The sequence below is a fragment of the Bufo bufo genome, chromosome 3, assembly GCF_905171765.1.
Source record: "Bufo bufo chromosome 3, aBufBuf1.1, whole genome shotgun sequence".
Lineage (NCBI taxonomy): Eukaryota > Metazoa > Chordata > Amphibia > Anura > Bufonidae > Bufo > Bufo bufo.
The window spans coordinates 654,641,702-654,663,903 of record NC_053391.1 but is presented as its reverse complement, the minus strand read 5'-3'; the positions used below and the strand labels follow the sequence as shown (position 1 = coordinate 654,663,903).

The 22,202-nt window shown below is 44.1% G+C and overlaps 1 protein-coding gene across 3 annotated transcripts in view; it reads left to right on the top strand.

Moving 5' to 3' along the window:
* DYNC2H1 (dynein cytoplasmic 2 heavy chain 1) overlaps positions 1–22,202 on the top strand; it is a 433,565-nt gene that overhangs the window by 62,485 nt on the left and 348,878 nt on the right. For all 3 annotated transcript variants that reach the window (XM_040426277.1, XM_040426279.1, XM_040426278.1), the window contains exons 19-24: positions 2,520–2,635; positions 4,985–5,112; positions 10,669–10,818; positions 12,006–12,211; positions 15,140–15,295; positions 16,239–16,353. In XM_040426277.1, the coding sequence (XP_040282211.1) occupies positions 2,520–2,635; positions 4,985–5,112; positions 10,669–10,818; positions 12,006–12,211; positions 15,140–15,295; positions 16,239–16,353 (871 nt within the window). The remainder of the gene's footprint in view (positions 1–2,519; positions 2,636–4,984; positions 5,113–10,668; positions 10,819–12,005; positions 12,212–15,139; positions 15,296–16,238; positions 16,354–22,202) is intronic.

The window sequence follows — 22,202 nt, the reverse complement described above, 5'->3', positions numbered from 1 at the left end:
GGCATAAATGCCGGGTTTTAGCTGGACAAGCAGTTTTTTGTTTTGTTTTGTTTTTTGGAGTGGGAAGGGAAAAAACCGCAATCCACCATTGCATTTGAGGGTTTTGTATTTATGGCGTTTCACCATTTCTTCTGGCTCAGTACAATTATGGTAATACCAAATGTATATTTTTTATGGTTTTGTACAATAAAAAAAGTTCATATTTCTTTGTCCGTATTGTAATTGTCCGGGCGTTGCGGGAAAATGTGCGGGTGTGTTGCGGGAACACCCGCGATTTTTCCGCGCGAGTGCAAAACATTGTAATGCGTTTTGCACTCGCGTGAGAAAAATCACGCATGTTTGGTACCCAAACCCAAACTTCTTCACAGAAGTTCGGGCTTGGGATCGGTGTTCTGTAAGATTGTATTATTTCCCCTTATAACATGGTTATAAGGGAAAATAATAGCATTCTGAATACAGAATGCAAAGTAAACTAGCGCTGGAGGGGTTAAAAAAAATAATAAAAATTTAACTCACCTTAGTCCACTTGATCGCGGCCCGGCATCTCTTCTGTATTCTTTCTTCAGGACCTGGGTAAAGGACCTTTGATGACGTCACTCCGGTCATCACATGATCCATCACCATGGTAAAAGATCATGTGACGTACCATGTGATGACTGGAGTGGTCACCAAAGGTCCTTGACCTATAATGAATGCTCACCACAGGTCCTGTTCAGTAAAGGAGACAGAAGGAGATGCCGGCTGCGCGATCAAGTGGACTAAGGTGAGTTAAATTATTTAAAAAAATAAATTTAACCCCTCCAGCCCTATTTTACTATGCATTCTGTATTCAGAATGCTATTATTTTCCCTTATAACCATGTTATAAGGGAAAATAATAATGATCGGGTCTCCATCCCGATCGTCTCCTAGCAACCGTGCGTGAAAATCGCACCGCATCCGCACTTGTTTGCGGATGCTTGCGATTTTCACGCAGCCCCCTTCACTTCTATGGGGCCTGCGTTGCATGAAAAACGCTGAATATAGAGCATGCTGCGATTTTCACGCTACGCACAAGTGATGCGTGAAAATCGCCGCTCATGTGAACAGCCCCATAGAAATGAATGGGTTGGTATTCAGTGCGGGTGCAATGCGTTCACCTCACGCATCGCATCCGATCAGAATACTCGCCCGTGTGAAAGGGGCCTAACTTTATTTTTATTTTTCCATCTGGGAGAAGTTGTACTGTTTTGATGTACATCTTAGGCCCCATTCACACGTCCGCAATTTCGTTCCGCATTATGCGAACGGAATTGCGCACCCATTCATTTCTATGGACATCGTTCGGCCCGGCTCCGGAAATGCGGACCTGCACTTCCGGGTCCGCATTTCTGTTCCCGAAAATTGCTCGCAATTGCGGACAAGAATAGGCATATTCTATTAGTGCCAGCGATGTGCGGAACGCACATTGCCCCGTGTTTTACGGATCCGTGGATCCGCAAAACACGCTACGGACGTGTGAATGGAGCCTAATCTCGCGTTATTGTGTTTGGGCCGCAGAATGAACAAGTTTGTCATTATGAGTTTTCTTACATTGTATTCTGTGTGGGATAACTTTATTTTCTGGGTCAATACGAATATGGTGGCACCACAATGATATACAGTGGGGGAGATTTATCAAACGGGTGTAAAGTAGAACTGGCTTAGTTGCCCATAGCAACCAATCAGATTCCACCTTTCATTTTTTACAGCTCTTTTAGAAAATGACAGGAGGAATCTGATTGGTTGCTATGGGCAACTCAGCCAGTTCTGCTTTACACCAGTTTGATAAATCTCCCCAGTATTTTTTTTTTCTGAAGATTTATTACTTTTGCATATTTCAAAAGTAGATTTTGGTGAGGCTACATATATACTAATGGGAATGAAATAATGTAAATCTTTTGGGTTTATTAGCTTTATCTTGTGCTCATCCTGTGCTCATCTCCACATTAGAGTCCTGGCTGGCTTCCATGTATTACCAACCATTTACGGTATGTTCCAATGTACTTTGACAGACCCTATTAACTTATAATGGGGTCCTTCAAGTGTCCCTCAGGGTTCCAATATTTTTGAAGGCAAGAATGGCACTAAAGACTGAACTGTTTTATGTTCAAAAATACCAGAAAGCCTGAAAAAACCCTAATAGCCCCATTGTGTACTTGTGACTTACAGCCTCCTTGTTGCCCAGAGGGGCATTCGCTGTTCTGCTGGTTTTTGTTGGAAATGGTTTACAGCTTGACGACAGGTTAGAGGACCTTATACAACGCCCCTGGGTTAGGTAGTTCCTCCTGCAGGAGATCACTTTACGGTAGAAGCTGCAAATACTGCATTTTCATACCGCCAGAGGAAGCGCCATTCAGACGCTGAATTAAGGAATGCTCTGTGTGACCACTATATTCAGTGTCAGAAATTCTTAAAGGTCTTCCTCACTACTCTAAAATTAGGATAAAGTATGAGCGCATAAAATGTATTAATGTTATCATCCCCCCCCCCTGTTTTTAGTGTTATAAAGATTGACTGTTTGACCATTAACTGCAATCCGGTCAAGGCCGTCATTGATGATCTAATTCAGAAGTTGTTTGATTCTTTGCTGATATCGCTCAAGAAATCTATCCAAGGTAAGGGAGTGGGCAAAATATACACTGCTCAAAAAAATAAAGGGAACACAAAAATAACACATCCTAGATCTGAATTAATTAAATATTCTTCTTGTTCTTTACATAGTTGAATGTGCTGACAACAAAATCACACAAAAATTATAAAATGGAAATCAAATTTTTCAACCCATGGAGGTCTGGATTTGGAGTCACACTCAAAATTAAAGTGGAAAAACACACTACAGGCTGATCCAACTTTGATGTAATGTCCTTAAAACAAGTCAAAATGAGGCTCAGTAGTGTGTGTGGCCTCCACGTGCCTGTATGACCTCCCTACAACGCCTGTGCATGCTCCTGATGAGGTGGCGGACGGTCTCCTGAGGGATCTCCTCCCAGACCTGGACTAAAGCATCTGCCAACTCCTGGACAGTCTGTTGGTGGATAGAGCGAGACATGATGTCCCAGATGTGCTCAGATGGATTCAGGTCTGGGGAACGGGCGGGCCAGTCCATAGCATCAATGTCTTCGTCTTGCAGGAACTGCTGACACACTCCAGCCACATGAGGTCTAGCATTGTCTTGCATTAGGAGGAACCCAGGGCCAACAGCACCAGCATATGGTCTCACAAGGGGTCTGAGGATCTCATCTCGGTACCTAATGGCAGTCAGGCTACCTCTGGCAAACACATGGAGGGCTGTGCGGCCCTCCAAAGAAATGCCACCCCTCACCATTACTGACCCAATGCCTAACCGGTCATGCTGGAGGATGTTGCAGGCAGCAGAACGTTCTCCACGGCGTCTCCAGACTCTGTCACGTCTGTCACGTGCTCAGTGTGAACCTGCTTTCATCTGTGAAGAGCACAGGGCGCCAGTGGCGAATTTGCCAATCTTGGTGTTCTCTGGCAAATGCCAAACGTCCTGCACGGTGTTGGGCTGTAAGCACAACCCCCACCTGTGGACGTCGGGCCCTCATATCACCCTCATGGAGTCTGTTTCTGACCATTTGATCAGACACATGCACATTTGTGGCCTGCTGGAGGTCATTTTGCAGGGCTCTGGCAGTGCTCCTCCTGTTCCTCCTTGCACAAAGGCGGAGGTAGCGGTCCTGCTGCTGGGTTGTTGCCCTCCTACGGCCTCCTCCACGTCTCCTGATGTACTGGCCTGTCTCCTGGTAGCGCCTCCATGCTCTGGACACTGCGCTGACAGACACAGCAAACCTTCTTGCCACAGCTCGCATTGATGTGCCATCCTGGATAAGCTGCACTACCTGAGCCACTTGTGTGGGTTGTAGACTCCGTCTCATGCTACCACTAGAGTGAAAGCACCGCCAGCATTCAAAAGTGACCAAAACATCAGCCAGGAAGCATAGGAACTGAGAAGTGGTCTGTGGTCAACACCTGCAGAACCACTCCTTTATTGGGGGTGTCTTGCTAATTGCCTATAATTTCCACCTGTTGTCTATCCCATTTGCACAACAGCATGTGAAATTGATTGTCACTCAGTGTTGCTTCCTAAGTGGACAGTTTGATTTCACAGAAGTGTCATTGACTTGGAGTTACATTGTGTTGTTTAAGTGTTCCCTTTATTTTTTTGAGCAGTGTATTTAAATCATATTTTTCCGGGGACGTGTGTTTCTTGATGGTGCTGGGGGGGGGGGGGGGGGGGGGGTTCATCTTTCCGATATGCTGTCAGTTTTCGAGCAGTAGTGGTATGGCCCCTGGTGCCCTCCACAATCAGCAGAATGAAGGAATGGTGCTCAGCTACAGTTCCAGTACCTCAAGTTTTAAAAATGTTCGTAAGTCGTTCAAGGAGCGACCAGAAACTTTGTAATATATCTTAATGCAGAAAAATGCTTCTTTTCCACTTATCAGACTCTTCTTCTTCTTTCCCCACTAATCACTCTCTCTGAATTCACTGTTAAGATCTGTGCATATGAGGCAGCGAGGAGACAGATTTTCAGTGTCATTTAGGGATCAGGTTATTGCTGCTGCCCATAGAAGTCTATGGAGAGGGGGGGAGGAGAAGGGAGCACATCACACATGGAGGGAGGAGATCCTGGTCAACTTTCTCCCTGTAGCGCACCCTCACAAGCAGCAGCACGGAGGACATCATACACCTTTCCATATACTTATATGGGCAACAGCTGTAACATGATCCCTCAGAGAGCTAACCATCTGTCTTAATCTGTGCTTCACTGAACACGGATTTTACCAGTGAATTGAGAGTGAGTGATCATGGCAGGAGGCAGAGGGATACAAATGATAAGTGGAGAAAGAGACGTGAAGTGGTTATATAACTTTAGCGCAGTATAAGCGTTGATATTAAATTATTTGCTTTAGATGAATAAATCCATTTTGACATCTTCCCTCAGCTCACCTGCATGAGATCGATACCTTTGTGTCGGATGGAATGGAGGTATTGTCCAGCCGCCCTCAGACTGTTGAGGAGATAGGAGAAGCCAATATGAAACATGGAGAGCTGAAACTGAAGAAACCTGAGGTGCTAATCACATTTTTATTATTTTCTGTTATGGTATCTGTAAAGGTAAGGTCAAAGGGGGTGGCACTGAAGCAGCCAAAAACTGTAGTGGTACATGGCCGCTGCACAGGAGTGGACTGGCAAAAAAAAAAGTAAAAGTGGCCCCATGTTGTAGAAGGGTCCAAATTGACAGAAGGAGGAGCCAGCAATACCACAGTGCAGCACAAAATACTTCCCCAATAAAACCAAATACCACAGTGCAACACAAAATACTGACACCCCCGCTGCGGTATTCAACTATATGGAAATACAATTAAATTTAGGAGGGGACCTGCGGCCGCCAACCAGGTGCTTAAGTACCTGATGCTCCCAGCATTAATTAATGCTAACATCATCAGATCGTTATGTACACATCCGGCGGGCATGAGGAGGGCTCAGGCAACTCACTGGGCATCTGCCCACCGGGAAATTTCCCGATAGAGTCTATGGCCAGTCCGTCCCTGCCTCTGCATTTTTTAAACTTAATTTAGTGTGCAAGGAAACAGCTAGGTGAATCAGTTTACAGCCGCATCAGTGCTACCACATTTAGCCTTACCCCAAAGGCCTCATGCACACGACCGTATGTTTGGTCCGTATCCGATCTGCATTTTTTGTGGATCGGATTCGGACCATTTTATTTCAATGGGCCCGCAAAAGATGTGGACAGCACACCATACAGTTGTATGCATGAGGCCTAAGTGCTTCTGCTGTATTAGAAGAGGAATTGTTAGCATTTTGTTGCCAGAAGATTCAGGGCAACCTGAATTATAAAAGAAATGAAAAAATCTTATATATTATATTCCTGTATGCATGTATTCTTTAAATACTTTGTAGCTGATTGCATGCAAAATCTGTGTCGGAAATAGTCAGCAGTGTGTGGACTGTTCCTTGGCCTGTTCTCTCTCTTGTTTCTCCACTGTCTTTGTTGTATCGGTGTCACATTTAGAAACCCCAAAGGCTTGACCAAACTCCAGCATATGCTCGATTTCAGAATATCCTTTTTGTATCTCCTCTATTGATTGGTTCCTTTTGCTTTTACTCACATTTGTTTAATTTGATATATGCTTGTGTTTGTTGACTAACCCTTTTATTTCTTTAAGAGGTTTTCTGGATGTTTAATGTTTTTGACCTATCCTCCAGATAATTCATCAATATCTGATTGGCAGGGGTCCGACACCCCGAAGTTTAAAGGGGTTCTCTGAGAATTAGGGAAATGTAAAATACTTAAATATTACTTTATTAAAAATATATTCTCAAATACCTTTCATTAGTTATAATTGCTCGTTTTGTCTGGGGAGCAATCATCAGGGGTAACAAAATGGCCGCTGTCCCATTAGTTCACACAACATCTGTCCTGATCACACATGAGGACAAGTTACTTTACAACACTTAGGTAAAGAGCTACCTCCTCCTCTTCCTCCTCTCTGCTCTGCTTGTCAGGGATTATGATCCTGAATACAGATGATAAGAACTTTAGCTGAATCTCTGGGGAATTTAGTTCATGAGGAGACATTAAGTACAGAGAGGACGGACAGGACAGACTGTGGTAATGGAAACTGTAAACAAGTGCTGCTGCTCATTACCCCCACCTCACCCTCCTCTCTTGTCTCCTCATCATCTTCTCCATTCCCACAGAGATTCACCTGTATTCAGGATTATGATTCCTGACAAGTAGAGCAGAGGAGGATAAGACAGCACTATGGCTCATTGTGGTGAAGTAAGGCCTTGTTCACACGTCAGTTATTTACATCAGTTTTTGTGAGCCAAAACCAGGAGTAGAGACTCCACAGAGATGAGGTATATTGCAAATTTCTGTGTTTTTGACACACACCTGGTTTTGGCTCACAATAACTGATGGAAATAATTAATCAAATAACTGAAATGTGAACAAGGCCTAACTTGTCTTCCTGTGTGATTAGGACAGGTTTTGTGTGTACTGATAGGACGGTGGCCATTTTATTTCTCTTAATGATTGCTCCCTAGACAAAACCAGCCACTCTAAGCAAGGAAAGGTATTTGTGAATATATTTATTATAAAATAATATTTGTATTTTTTTAATTCCTAGAGAACCCCTTTAAAAGATAACTGTCACATTTAGACCCTAATTTCAATTTTCATATATGTAGTTACTAATAACATGATATTCCAGAATCAGTTACTATTAGACTGACTTACCCCATATTTAATAAGATTCAGCCCTTAGCAACCAGTCTGCATAAAACTGCAATTTCACTATTCAGTTCGGATGGCCGCCACTGCCCTCGCCCTGAGGCTAATCTCTCCTGCCCTCACTACCCACAATGCATTGAGCTCCTCACATGCACTAGCCAGTAACAATAGCCCCCCAAAAGTGTCAGTAACCAGAGCCCTCCCCCCTAAAGGGTTAATCTCCTGCAGCATAAAGGGGTCCTCTTACCACATGTTGCTTTCATTTATACACTGAGCAGACGGCAGATCTCCCTTCCCTGTCGTGCGCTGCTCCAACTCTGCATTCTCCAGCTCTGCTGAATGAGGGAGCGTCTGCCAAGCGCAGGGACAGGGAGAAGTGCACACAGCCCAGGCACTGTTATCAGCTGCTGGGGAGGACCTGGCTTTAATCATTTACTTACAGTCCCTGGCTGTCAGTAATCTGACCTTGCACGCAGCCTGCTTCTGCGTCCTCCGTCCTTCAACAGATAGACGGATCATGCCTAGCAACCCTATTTTAAGCACAGGTAAAAGTAGGCAGTAAAGGGAACAAAACTGTGGAATTAAGGGGTAATTGAATACACAGTGAGAAGTTGAAATAGGGCCACCAAGGTGATATTAATCACCACAATACAATACTCCAAAAAAAAACACCAAAAAACGACAGTTATCCTTTAAGGATGCACAACGCCATCCATTGTATAGCGGCTGTACCTAGGACATGTGTCCAATGAACCTGACATCACATGGCCTAGGAAGAGGCCGCGGCGCTCACCAGAGTGGCATAACCTCTTCAAACAGCTGATCGACGGGGGTGCCAGTAGTCTCGAACAACCACCTTAAGAAAAATTTTATTTGTGGGATCTGGGGCCCTTGACAACTCATGACTATCCACACCTGACAACCTCCTTTGTTAACTACGCAACGATACAGAAAAACGCCCTTCGTGCCTAAGACATTTTAATCTAATATATCAAAAAATATAAACTATACATTTTATTCCTTTTTTAGTGTAAATTCCCAAATAATATAATTGGAAAGAGACTTCCATAAAATCTTTTCTTGCTGAGGTGGATATAATATGGAGTGTTCTGTAGAAGCCGGCCATGATATTATCTGACAAAACTGATTTCCTGCAACAGAAGAATGAATGTAGAGGCAGAAAGAGGATTACTCGTTAATCCAATGCAGTGTATTACAAAGAAGAATACAAGAATGGGATTAATTTAAAGAGATTGAATGAGATTGGAGGGAAACAGTCTGGATAAGACACTTTTAAGGGGAGTGATAATTAATGTAGGGTTTGTACATAAGACGTAAGAACCTGCTGTGTTTCCTACCTTTTTTAATACTTAAAGGGGCTGTAGAGAAAGTTAATACAAGGCACTAATGTATTGTGATTGTCCATATTGCTTCCTTTGCTGTCTGGATTCATTATTCCATCACATTATACACTGCTTGTTTCCATGGTTACAGACCACCCTGAAATTCATCAGTGGTGGTCGTGCTTGCACAATATAGGAAAAAGCACCAGCCTATGTGCACTCCCATGGTCCTGGCCACCAAACAGGCTGATGTTTTTTCCTATAGTGTGCAAGCACGACCACCGCTGATGGTGGGGCACAGACATGACACAGATGTTACCTGTGTTTTAGTTTTTCAGATCCTTCAAATCGCCCAAAAAGTCGTTTTTATGATGTGCTAGAGAGCCGTCACAAGTGCCCAGGGGCGGAGAATTTACTGGCGTGAAATCGGCGTATGCACACTGCAAACTCTGTGCCTCTGCCCACAGTGGGCAGAACACTACCTATGCCTGGGCCCGGCAGTGATGCGCGAAGGGGATATAGGGAAATATGATTTCACAGAGCCACAGGGCTGGCCAGAGCTTACTGAGGGGCAGAGTTAGTCGCGAGTGAGGCGGGGGAACTTGTGCACTTTCAGCAAACTTTCCACCCCTGGGCACTTGTGACGGCTCATTAGCATATCATAAAAACTACTTTTTGGGCGATTTGAAGGATCTGAAAAACTAAAACACAGGTAACATCTGTGTCATGTCTTTGTGCCCCACTGAACTATGTGATCGGTTAAAAACCGGTCAGGCGGGTGACAGACTCCCTTTAAGGCCCCTTTACATGGCCTGATGTAGCAAGCGATTGTCTGTGCGTCAGTGGAGGAGACCGCTGCATTTACACATGCTCTATGACGATTTTGTAGTGTGGGATATTGCCATTTATATACATTTTTGGCATATACACAGCATATGCTATAGACAGATCCAAAGCACATATGATTGTGCTGTAGGCCTCTTTGTATTTAATTTCCTCGATTTTATATAGCACAGACATGTTCCTCATCACTTTTGGGCATTATCATTACTTGCTGTCCCCAGTGGATCTCACAATCTATCTTCCCTTTCAGAATGTCTTTAGTGTGTAGGAGGAAACTGGAGGAAACCCACGCAAACACGGAGAGAACATACAAACTCCATGGAGATGTTGTACTTAGTCGGATTCGAACCTAGGACCCCAGCGCTGCAAGGCACCAGTTCTATCCACTGCCCATTCCGTCACAATTTCTGAACAGGAAGTTGTAATCATTGTGTGTTGATCAGCATGGTGGCGCAGTGGTAAGCACTGGTGCCTTGCCGAGCTGGGGTCCTCAAATCTGACCAAGGACAACATCTGCTTGGAGTTGGAACATTCTCCACGTGTTTGCATGGGTTTCCTCCAGGTACTCTGGTTTCCTACCACATGCTGATATATACTTATAGGGAACATAGATTGTGAGCTCCATTGGAGACAGCAAGTGATGATAATGTCTGTAAATGAGTAAGTAAAATAAGTGAGTAAAATAAATAAGTAGTCTGCCTTGTTACAGGGACTGTGGAGTCTGCCCATTTCCAGTCACTCAGTGTGCAAGCCTGCCAGCTTGTATTGCACTTACCACTCCGTTCCTCTCCACTGTTAGCACTACTTGTCGCGTGCAGAGGCTGCTGTAATCTCAAGACTTCATTAAGTAGACCTTTCACTCAACAGACAAACAAGCACCTTTGGAAATCTCTGTTTGAGTCCGATATTGTGTTATATTTCTTCTGTCTATTAGCTCCAGCAGGGAAGAAGTAAAGGACAGCACTAATTCATTTACACTCTACTCTTCCCTAAATTCTGCGTCAAAATGAAATGATCAGAAACCTCACGCGCTTTAAAACTAATTGCTGTTAATGAAACGTGTATTGTATATTCTTCCTAAAGAGAAACGTAAGAAACTTCCGCTGGTGTAATGTGATGTTGTAACAAATTCATTATGTTCCTTCCAGGCCACTTATTCTTTGTACTTTGTGTATTTTACAGATTTTGCCATTATTCAAGGAAGCTGAAGATAAAAATAGATTGTTGCGCTCTGTCGCAGGGGGTGGCTTGGACACAATCGGTAATCTCAGAGCAAAGTGGGATAAATTTGAATTAATGATGGAGAGTCATCAGCTAATGGTGAAAGAACAGGTATGTGACTGTGGGCTTCCTATTGTATGTGGGGGGGGCTCATGTATACATGTGGCTGTGCTAGTACCACACAGTATACGCCAGTGATGGCGAACCTGTTACAGACCGAGTGCCCAAACTGCAACCGAAAACCCACTTATTTATCGCACAGTGCCAATGTAGCGATTTACCCTGAATACCAATATAGTATATCTTCTATCTACTTTATCATTTAGCTATAATAACCGCCTACATTTAGTGCGCTGCCTGTGCTGTTCATAGTGCGCCCTGCGCTGATGAATGGCAGGAAAGGTCGAAGGCATATTGGTACGCCATAGACTTTTTCCAGGGTGCGGGTGCCCACAGAGAGGGTTCTGAGTGCCGCCTCTGGCACCCGTGCCATAGGTTCGCCACCACTGCTATAAGCCATTCACTTGGATGGGGCTGAATTGATGGATATTCTTGATAAATGCCTTTAGGCTAAATTCAGACGATTTGCTGCAAATCTGCAGTGCTGAAAAATGAGCATCTTCAAACCTGCAGCCAGCTCCTACTGTTGTGGAAATGCTGTGAAATATTTGCGGTGGCTTTTACCCCTACAGTGTACAGGGTGCAATCCTATACACATTGGTGCTGAGGTTGGTAGTAGAAATAGTTCGCCACGTGTGGACTTACCCTATATGTTTTCTTTATTCTGGCTGAATCTGTGATAAGGAAGATTTTGAAGGGGTTGTGCAAGATCAGTGGGGTTTTGGCAAACCCCCCCCCCCCACTTGGCCAGACCTGTAAAGAGAACATAATTTACTGTACCTGCTCTCCGGCGCCGGCTCCCCTCTCCTTCTCCCAGCCTGCAATGCTCTGTTGGGCTCCCTCGCTGAAAATATCTGGTTTCACACCGCCTGCAGCCCTTATGTCATGTCAGATGGTCACAAGGGGATCCGGTCACCCCATGGCCAGTGATTGGCTGTGGCCATGCCAAACTGCATGTTTTCAGTGAGGGAGCTCAGCAGAACATTGCAGGCTAGGAGGAGAAGGAGCAGGGAGCCCGTCTGGGAAGCAGGTAAGTAAGCGTCCATTTACTGGTCTGACCAAGTTGGGGCTGGGGAATGGGGGGTTTTACAACCCCTTTGAATTATTAAAATCCTTGGATCCAGTTTGGAATGACTGTGACTGCATTACCACTTTTTTTCATTTGATCTTCCTTTCAGATTGAAATAATGAAGGAAAATGTGAAAACAAGGGTGAATATTTATATGCAAGAACTAGAGAAGTTTAAAGCCCGCTGGGACCAGTTTAAACCCAATGACGACATTATTGAGACTGGCAAAGAGGATACTTTGGAGAAAAGTGCCCAGTCAATAAAGGAAAAGAAAATGGAGTTTGATGAACTGGATGCAACAAAGAAAAAACTAATGTAAGTTGTAAAATATCTTGAAATGACTTGGAGGTCAGACTCCTTACCCAAAATCCACAATAATATAAAGTACTATACAGTGTCGTACCTAACATGGAGGCGACTGTTGGGCCGGAGGGGAGGGGTGGGGTGGCCCTGAAATTCTTCTGTTCCCCACATAGATTCCGTTGATTTTCATGCAGTCACCACTAGGGATAGCTCAGTGCAAAGAGATTATTTACAGCTTGCATTGCAGTCTATGAGCTCCCCCTAGAGGCGGCTGCAGGCAGACAGTTTTATAATACACTGAAGGGAATATGAGAATACACTGAGAAGAGGTGTTTAGAAGAGCGCCACATTTATGAAGCACCTGTTCCACTTTTTGCGACATAGAAGTTGGATAAAGTGGGTGAGGGGAAGGATGACTTTTTTTATTCAATTTTTTTCATTCAAATTTCATAAAAAATATTTTAAATTCGTCAGAAATCTGGGGTGCTACGCTTTGCTTTCTGCGTTGGCTTGGATTGTTTAGTCCATGATTACTGGGAAACTGCATGGGCCAGAGGGAGCCCATACTAAGTTTTGCTATGGGGCCCTATGACATCTGTGTATGTTCCTGTGAAAGGGGTTTTCAAAACCTTATTGACATGTAGAAGAATTGAATTGCAGTTTTAATAATTGCAGAATGCTGAACATGATGCAAATTTGCCAAGGATTTTGCCACAATCTGCTCTAAATCTGTGGTGAAATCTGCTGGTTATACAAGCAGAGTTTGCTGTGTAATTGTTGCATTTAAAGGCTATGGACACCCTTTGGAGGCAGTTTTGTTTATTATTGCATTGTATTAATTTTTATCTAAAAATCATCTTTTCAATTGATCTTTATTAAAAACTTGGCACCCTTTTCTTTGTACAGGGCTGTGTTTCTCTAGTAGCATGATCTAATGTTTCCTTAAGGCAGCTGAACTGACTGGCTCCTTATCTCTGATCTCTGACCTTATAATCACTAATTAAAGCTCAGTTCTTATCTTATTGATAAAAATGTGGCTTAAATAAGTGTTTATGTCCTTTTAGTAATTTAGAGATGAGGTTTATTAAATCAGCAGGATTAATACAGCCACACAAACAGTTAACCCTTTGTGGCTGAATATTTTTAATAAAGACAAATTGCAAAAAAATATTTTTAGCCCAAAATGAGTAAGATGCTATCATAAAAAAATGCCCCCGAAGGTGTACATAGCCTTTAAATTCATCCTAAGGCTGTATTTACATGGGATTTTTGGCAGGCAGAATTTGGCGCAAATTCTGTGGCAAAAAGCAGATGCGCAGCTTGCCATAATCCACCTCCCATTGTCTTCGAGGCTAGGCCACGTTGTTGTTCATGTGTGTTCTTGTTGTGGCATCCACAGGGAAACCGCAGTGGTTGTCCGCCCTTGGCTGTAAAGGGCCTCTGTCAGTAGATTTGTACCCATGAAACTGGCTGACCTGTTGCTTGTGTGCTTGGCAGCTGAAAGCATCTGTGTTGGTCCTATTGTCATATCCACCCATATGTGCACAGCAGTTGCAAAGCCGCTAAGTGTAACAGCAACACCCCCGTTGCATATGAACATGGGACCAACACAGATGCCTTCAGCTGCCAAGCGCACATGCAACGGGTCAGCCAGTGTCATAGGTACAAAACTGCTGACAGATACCCTTTAATCCATTGAATGGGACTAAACCATGAGTTGGTCTGCCACATTGAAATTGAAAAACTGCGACCGAAACCAGAGGCAAAGGTAAAAGCTGATGTCTGACAGAAAGTACTCGGCGTTGCCCGAGTATGAAGGGAAATTGGGGGAAATCTATAGTAGCCCTGTATAGCCTAGCAGTTACACACTGTTTATTTTATTAACTGTCTCCCATAACATGACGTCCACAGTGCCCCGCCCCTTTAACTGTGACCTCCAGAACACCCTGCACCGTTAACAATGACCTTCACAGCGCGCCACCCCCTTAATAGTGACCTTTACAGCACCCTGTCCCCTTAATGTGACCTCAACAGCACCCTGTCCCCTTAACGTGACCTCTACAGCACCCTGTCCCCTTTAACGTCACCTCAACAGCACCCTGTCCCCTTTAACGTCACCTCAACAGCACCCTGTCCCCTTTAACGTCACCTCAACAGCACCCTGTCCCCTTTAACGTCACCTCAACAGCACCCTGTCCCCTTTAACGTCACCTCAACAGCACCCTGTCCCCTTTAACGTCACCTCAACAGCACCCTGTCCCCTTTAACGTCACCTCAACAGCACCCTGTCCCCTTTAACAATGACCTATCAATGAAGAAAAATGGCTGAGTTGTTATGGAAACCTGGTGTAAAACTGTGTGTATGTCAGTGAGACTGAAGGACCTGTGAGCTTCTATTGGCTGATATGTAACCGTGTATATGGCAGTTACGATATGAGTGAAGGACCTGTGAGCTTCTATTGGTTAATAAGGGTCATGTGATTGTGTGTATGGTTAGGATATGAGTGAAGTTGCAAGCTCCTATTGGCTAATGCATTTTTCGGGAATATCTCAAGAAAGGTATGTCCTAGAGAGCTGAGATCTTTATGAAAACCTTCCCAGACACCCCAAATCTAGTGTCCAGCGCTTCAGGCGTTTTGTTGCCAGTAGAGGACAGACAAACAGACAGATATTGGGTTTTATAATATAGATTATTAAAGCGCCATTAATTCCATGGCGCTGTACATATGAAGAGCGGTGCACATACATCATTCTAAACAATTGCGATCCGCATGAAGAGGACGTATTACAGACTGGTCCCTGCCTACGAGGGTTCACAATCTACAGGTAACGGGGGAAGGATACAGTAGGTGAGGGTACTGGGTGGAAGTGATTTGGAAGGATGTGCCCATTCTGTTTTGTCGCTACTGCAGTAAAATAATATGGTGTTCTTTCTTCCAGTGAGGACTGTCTGCATTTTGACCTGGAGGCTCCTGATTTCTCCCTTGCCGATGAGATAAGGATTGACATTGAGGGATGCACAAAAACATGGTCTTTATATGAGGAGTTCTATCAAGGGTTTAATGAGAAGGCAAAGGAAGACTGGATCTCTTTCAGGTACCAGTCGCTACAAATTTAAAAAATTTTATGACTCGAAGACAACTTTGCAAAAACTAATTAACTGTATCCTCCGTTTTGTGCATACAGCCCCTGTGCAGACTTTGTGTCCAGGAATGATCTTGTATATATACAGATATATGCTGGCGTAGATTTGGACCATTTTCTATGCCTAAAACAGTAGTAGAAAATTATGAATGAGACGCGCCTGCCGGGCCTGTCCCCTTCCCCGCCCACACCATGCCCCATATTTTTATTTTTTTTAGGCCTAGTGTGAGTGGGGAAAAATCGCAGATAGCGGCGCAAAGTGGCGTATATCTGTTAGTAATGTTAATTTGTCCAATTACTTTTGAGTTCCTGAAATGAGGCTTTGAAAAATTCCTAAATGTTTCACAGACTAATTGTTCAATCCCTTGAATTAAACCTGAAAGTCTACACCTAAATTGCATCTCAGTTGTTTCCTTTCAAAACCAATGTGGTGGCCGGCAGAGCCCAAATCATGAAGCTTGTGTCACTGTCCAAATATTTCTGGACCTAACTGTATATATAACATGCTGTGTGAAAACTACCGCCCTACCCTGCCCACACTGCGCCAACTTTTTTAGACCTGGCGTGAGTGGGGAAAGGTCACAGATTGCAGCGCAAATAACCTTTGTGCTGCAAACTGCGCCAGAAATACGTCTAATATAGGCGTAGTTCTGGATAGTAAATAGGAGACTAGAGGGTGTTCTATACCAACCAGAGCATATTTGATTTGTGTAGAATAGATTAGAATGCATATCAAACCTTTTCAGAAATTTAGCAAATATTTTTTTTTTTTTTTTTTAAAGATTGCATCTTTATTACAAACATAAAAAAAAAAAAAAAGGTCTGTGACTGACACTTTACTCTGCCCCTTTTCTGGACACGTTGATGTCTGTTTCCTAATATGCCTCGTTCACAGGAGCAAATGTTACAGTTTTGAAGAATTTCTCCTGTCTTGGCACGACCGACTGCGGAAAATGGAAGAGCACACCACGATGTCCGCAAAGCTCCAGGCGGAAATTGACAGATACAAGGTCGGATATTACTACTAAAAAGAATATATGGGAAATCCACAAATTAATGTAATTAATAAATAATCTTTATTCAGGAAAAAAACATAATTAAAAACATTACATAAAAATGGAGTGGTGAGGAGATATAACGGAGCTGGGATGGTTACATAACTGAGATTTCACAGTGAAAGTACCAACATAATCATTTTCAGGAAATATGATAAAAAACAACTACAATCATAAAATAAAAACAGATTAGTAAAAATAAAGCATATGTGTCACTATATGGTTTTAACTGGCAGTAAAAAATTATAGGGGAGACCCCCATAGGCATTAGATGGTCGTCTGCTCCAGCCAAAATTACCGGGTTCATGCGACATACAGTACAGACCAAAAGTTTGGACACACCTTCTCATTCAAAGAGTTTTCTTTATTTTCAGGACTATGAAGGCATCAAAACTATGAATTAACACATGTGGAATTATATACATAACAAACAAGTGTGAAACAACTGAAAATATGTCATATTCTAGGTTCTTCAAAGTAGCCACCTTTTGCTTTGATTACTGCTTTGCACACTTTTGGCATTCTTTTGATGAGCTTCAAGAGGTAGTCCCCTGAAATGGTCTTCCAACAGTCTTGAAGGAGTTCCCAGAGATGCTTAGCACTTGTTGGCCCTTTTGCCTTCACTCTGCGGTCCAGCTCACCCCAAACCATCTCGATTGGGTTCAGGTCCGGTGACTGTGGAGGCCAGGTCATCTGGCGCAGCACCCCATCACTCTCCTTCATGGTCAAATAGCCCTTACTTTCAAAGTTTTCCCAATTTTTCGGCCGACTGACTGACCTTCATTTCTTAAAGTAATGATGGCCACTCGTTTTTCTTTACTTAGCTGCTTTTTTCTTGCCATCATACAAATTCTAACAGTCTATTCAGTAGGACTATCAGCTGTGTATCCACCTGACTTCTCCTCAACGCAACTGATGGTCCCAACCCCATTTATAAGGCAAGAAATCCCACTTATTAAACCTGACAGGGCACACCTGTGAAGTGAAAACCATTTCAGGGGACTACCTCTTGAAGCTCATCAAGAGAATGCCAAGAGTGTGCAAAGCAGTAATCAAAGCAAAAGGTGGCTACTTTGAAGAACCTAGAATATGACATATTTTCAGTTGTTTCACACTTGTTTGTTATGTATATAATTCCACATGTGTTAATTCATAGTTTTGATGCCTTCATAGTCATGAAAATAAAGAAAACTCTTTGAATGAGAAGGTGTGTCCAAACTTTTGGTCTGTACTGTACATCTATAGCATATGACCAGCTTTACTGTCTGAATATTCTGTAGATTAGATAGTAAGTACCGCCCACTGGTGCATTATATGCTACATAATCTGCATAATATATGCAGATATTAGTAAATCAAAGTAGCCAGGTTTTGGTAATTGTGTTATTTTTAATCAGATCTTGGCATGAAGCTGCTCAGCCAGTGCAGCCATATTTAAAGCACCTTCTTCTTTACTAGCATTACAGTGATATGCATAAGAGGACTGCCTGCATAGCGGAGAGTTTCCTCCGAGATTTGTCTTCGATTCTGTGCCAAAATCCACAAAGGATCCACAGCAGAATCTGGATGGGTTACATTTGCTGTAGATCTGCAGACGTTCACTCTGTGGCTTTCTAAGGGTGAAATCCTCAGCATGAATTGGGATGTTTCTTCTGCAGCACGTGGAAGAGATTTTGTAGATTCTCATCCACTTTGTGGGTATTTATAATGTGATGCAAACTTTCCGACCCCAATTCTGTGGTGGAAAATCCGTAGGAAATTCACCAAGTGTGAATATTCCCAGGGGCGTAGCTATAAGACGGTGCAGAGGGAGCAGTTGCAACCCGTCTCAGGAGCCGGAGACAGCAATGCACTAGGGCCTAGGATCTTCAAGTTACGGCCGTGAATATACCCTAAAAATGCCCCTACCCTTTAAGGGCTGAGAATGTTTTAACTGGTTATGATAACTAAGATGTTTGCGTTTTATCTTATCAAATCTATATGGGAGTGGCAGGATATCCGTGTTGAGCACATGAATCTTTTTTTTAATCATGCATTGAGACATGTTCAAAAATAGATTGCAGATATTGCTGATTATTGACCATTTTTCCAGCTCATCCTTCATCACAGCACCACAGGAGGATGTTCACCTTTGACCTTCTTGGGACAGAAAGCAGAGGGGTTAAAAAGGTCCCTCCCACCTCCACCCGCCAGTGTTTTTCCAGATCACTACACCAGGATGAATGCAACCAATTTATAAAAAAACATAAAAAAAGTAATATATGCAACATTTACATAGTAGTTAGTAAGGGAGGGAATGTATGAGTGCTGTCATGAGGGAATCTCTGGAAACCGAATTACCGGTAAGTCTAATTCCTATTTTCCAGCTCATCCCTCATGACGGCACCACAGGAGAAGTACCAGATTATAACTTTAGGGGGGCAAATCTAAGGACAACATATCCCAGATATTTCTCATTAGATAAAAATACAATTTCATAGAATCGGGAAATAAACCTGAGACAGAAACTTTTTGATTCTGCCAGAGAACTAAATACTGATGACAGAATTTGTGAACCCATTTGCAACTCTAAAATGTCTCTTTATCTGCCTCATTGACCAACAGACCTACCACCTCCACCCACCAGTGTTCTTCCTGTCCCTACAGAGGATAGACGCAGAGAGGTTCCCTGCTCTGGGGTTGAAGAGATTCTACAAGAACTATCAGGGCCTTAGGCTGGGACTAAGGGGGCGTTTGGAATCTCCTTCGAGTTCTTGAATAGCCTTGCTAACACCTCTCGAGGTAGAGTTCCCTTAGCAGCCCGGGCGGAGTCGGAGCCTATAGGTGGATTCTCTGACGGCCTGGGTTTGATCGGTGGGTTCATCCTCATTCTTCCTACCCTATAAGCGGCTGTGCCAGTACCTTCTAAGCTGGAGGTCCCCTGGCTTTCTCCTAAACCCTCTGAAGTGGGTAATGCAGCTGGTGGTTACCTCACTATGAACAGCTATAGGTTCATGGAGCTTAGATCCGCTGTTCCTTGGTGGAGTTCAGCAGGATCACGCCTCAGTGCGCCTGAAATAGTCAGCAGCTGGATGGGGCCTTGTCTCCTTACCAACGTTCCGTATGAAAGTGTTGGCAGAAGCTGCATGACAATATGGGTGCTTGCTTTGGCAGCACTTACTCCAAGACTGGTAAGTAAACCATGCATGTGTTTAACCAGCTGGATTTCCCCTAACAGTTCCAATTACTTGAGAATCTGTGTGCGGATGTAAATGTATACTCGGGCGATAGTAGCGTCACCTGCTTCTATAATGAGACTGGCTGTGGAGTTGAACATTTTTCAGGCTGCATTGAATTGACAAGGTTGCAGACTTAAATCTTTCAGGTCTAGCAATCTGTCTTAGTTATGTCCGACTTGATTTCCTTTATCTAAGGACATTTATACTGAGTGGACTCCTGACATGGCCCCTGTACCTTATGGACACCGTGCCTGGCTTATTGCTTCGGTGTCTGGCGTTGTCTAATGGGCCCTATGTCCTAATGCTGCAGCCGCTTGCCTCTGTGCGTGGCCTGCAGCCGCTTGCCTCTGCGTGGCCTGCAGCCGCTTGCCTCTGTGGGTGGCCTGCAGCCGCTTGCCTCTGTGGGTGGCCTGCAGCCGCTTGCCTCTGTGGGTGGCCTGCAGCCGCTTGCCTCTGTGGGTGGCCTGCAGCCGCTTGCCTCTGTGGGTGGCCTGCAGCCGCTTGCCTCTGTGGGTGGCCTGCAGCCGCTTGCCTCTGTGGGTGGCCTGCAGCCGCTTGCCTCTGTGGGTGGCCTGCAGCCGCTTGCCTCTGTGGGTGGCCTGCAGCCGCTTGCCTCTGTGGGTGGCCTGCAGCCGCTTGCCTCTGTGGGTGGCCTGCAGCCGCTTGCCTCTGTGGGTGGCCTGCAGCCGCTTGCCACCCTGGTGCCCTGACACATAAAAATAGCAAGGTAGAAGGCAGGAAGTTAAAGCTAATGCGCAACCCAAATTTATGGACTCTACTAGCATTCGGTGAGCGGAAGTAGCCTACAGTGCCTATCCACGATCTACAGTTTAGCGCAAAACTATATTTGGAGCCCCTTTCCTCCATGAACAATGTGGACAATATTAATAGAAATTGTTAGCATCTCAAGGAGTGCAAGACATATATGTATACTTTACACCTGGAGTATGGGTCAGCCTGAAGTTAAAGGAACATTATTGTGACCAGAGCACTGAAATTTAGTAAAGATCCTACTAGGGTTGTTTTGGGTATCGAACTTTTGATACCCAATCGATACTTTTAGCCCGGTATCGATACAATACCGGGATTTGTCTTTTATCGATACTAGGCTGTGCTACTGCACAGCCCAGTATCAGAGAATATGAATCGTGTGTGCGCCATGTTCCCTCAGAAACACAGGGAAGAAGGAAGCTTTCTCTCCCACCCCCCTATGCTGCTGCTGCCTCAAATGAGAGGGGCGGAGGAGGGGAGGGGCTGTGGCCACTGCGCCACCAATTATAACTAACGTTTAATATATTACAAATGCAGACGGGGGCAGAAACACATTGCCGGCACCTGACCTCTGAACAGGGTGCTGTGATCCGCGGCAATTAACCCCTCAGGTGCTGCACCTGAGGGGTTAACTGCTGCTGATCGCAGCACCCTGTCAGGGGTCGGGTGCCGGCAATGTGTTTCTGCCGCTGGTTGTATTTGTATATTAAACATTAGTTATCATTGGTGACGCAGTGCGCCCTCCCCCCAGTATTAAAATGATTGGTGGTAGTGGCCACAGAGTCCCCTCACCTCCTCTTATTGGTGGCAGTAGCAGCTTCTGATCGGAGCCCCAGCAGTGTAATTGTGTAGCTCCGATCGGTTACCATGACAGCCAGGACCCTACTGAAGCCCTGGCTACCATGGTAACCTCCCTGCTGCTGTGTGCACTATGCACAGAGTGTGAAGTCCTATTCACTTAATAGAGCTCTATCAGGGTGAATAGGATAAGGGATTAAAAGATCCCAGGTTCTAGCCCCTGAGGCGGGAAATAGTTATTAAATAAAAAAAAGTAAGAAAACCACACCAAAATATTAAGTATAAATCTCCCCCTTTCCCAATTTTACATATAAAATGTATAAACAATAAATAAATAAAATATTACATATCGCCACGTCCGAAAAGTCCAAACTATTAAAATATTAAAAGATATCTCCTAGGCAGTGAACGCCGCAAAAGAAAAATAAATAAAAGAAAAACTGTGCAATTTGCCATTTTTTTTGTCACCTTGTTCCCCCCCAAAAATAGGATAGGACTGTTCGATTATGAGCCGGACGTTCCATAAAATGCGAAATGCACGCTGCTTTTTTTGGCGTTTTTATTTCTTTCGCGTGGTATCGAATGGTATCGAGTATCGCAATACTTTTTTATGATATCGAAACCGAATCAAAATTTTGGTATCGAAACAACCCTAGATCCTACCCCAACCTGTTATAGTGGGAGGCAGCACCAACATAGTTGTGGATTCCTTCTCTAGCAATAAATTAGTATACCTACCTCAAGACAAGTGGTTTTCAGTAAACTCTACTGTCATTCTATCTATTTTCACCCATGGGTGCTGGTGTCACAAATATTAGGGACATTTGCTTCCCTGCACCTAATACAAATTACATTAAGGGCACCTCTGTCGCAACCGGGAAGGAGACTCCCCTCACTGCACGCCAACCCAGGGAGCTACAAACCATCAATAGAGACTGTGCATGCCTCTGTCCACATTCACACTTGCTGCCATGCTCACACAGCTATGTACACTGCACAGGTCCTGTAACGTCTTGCC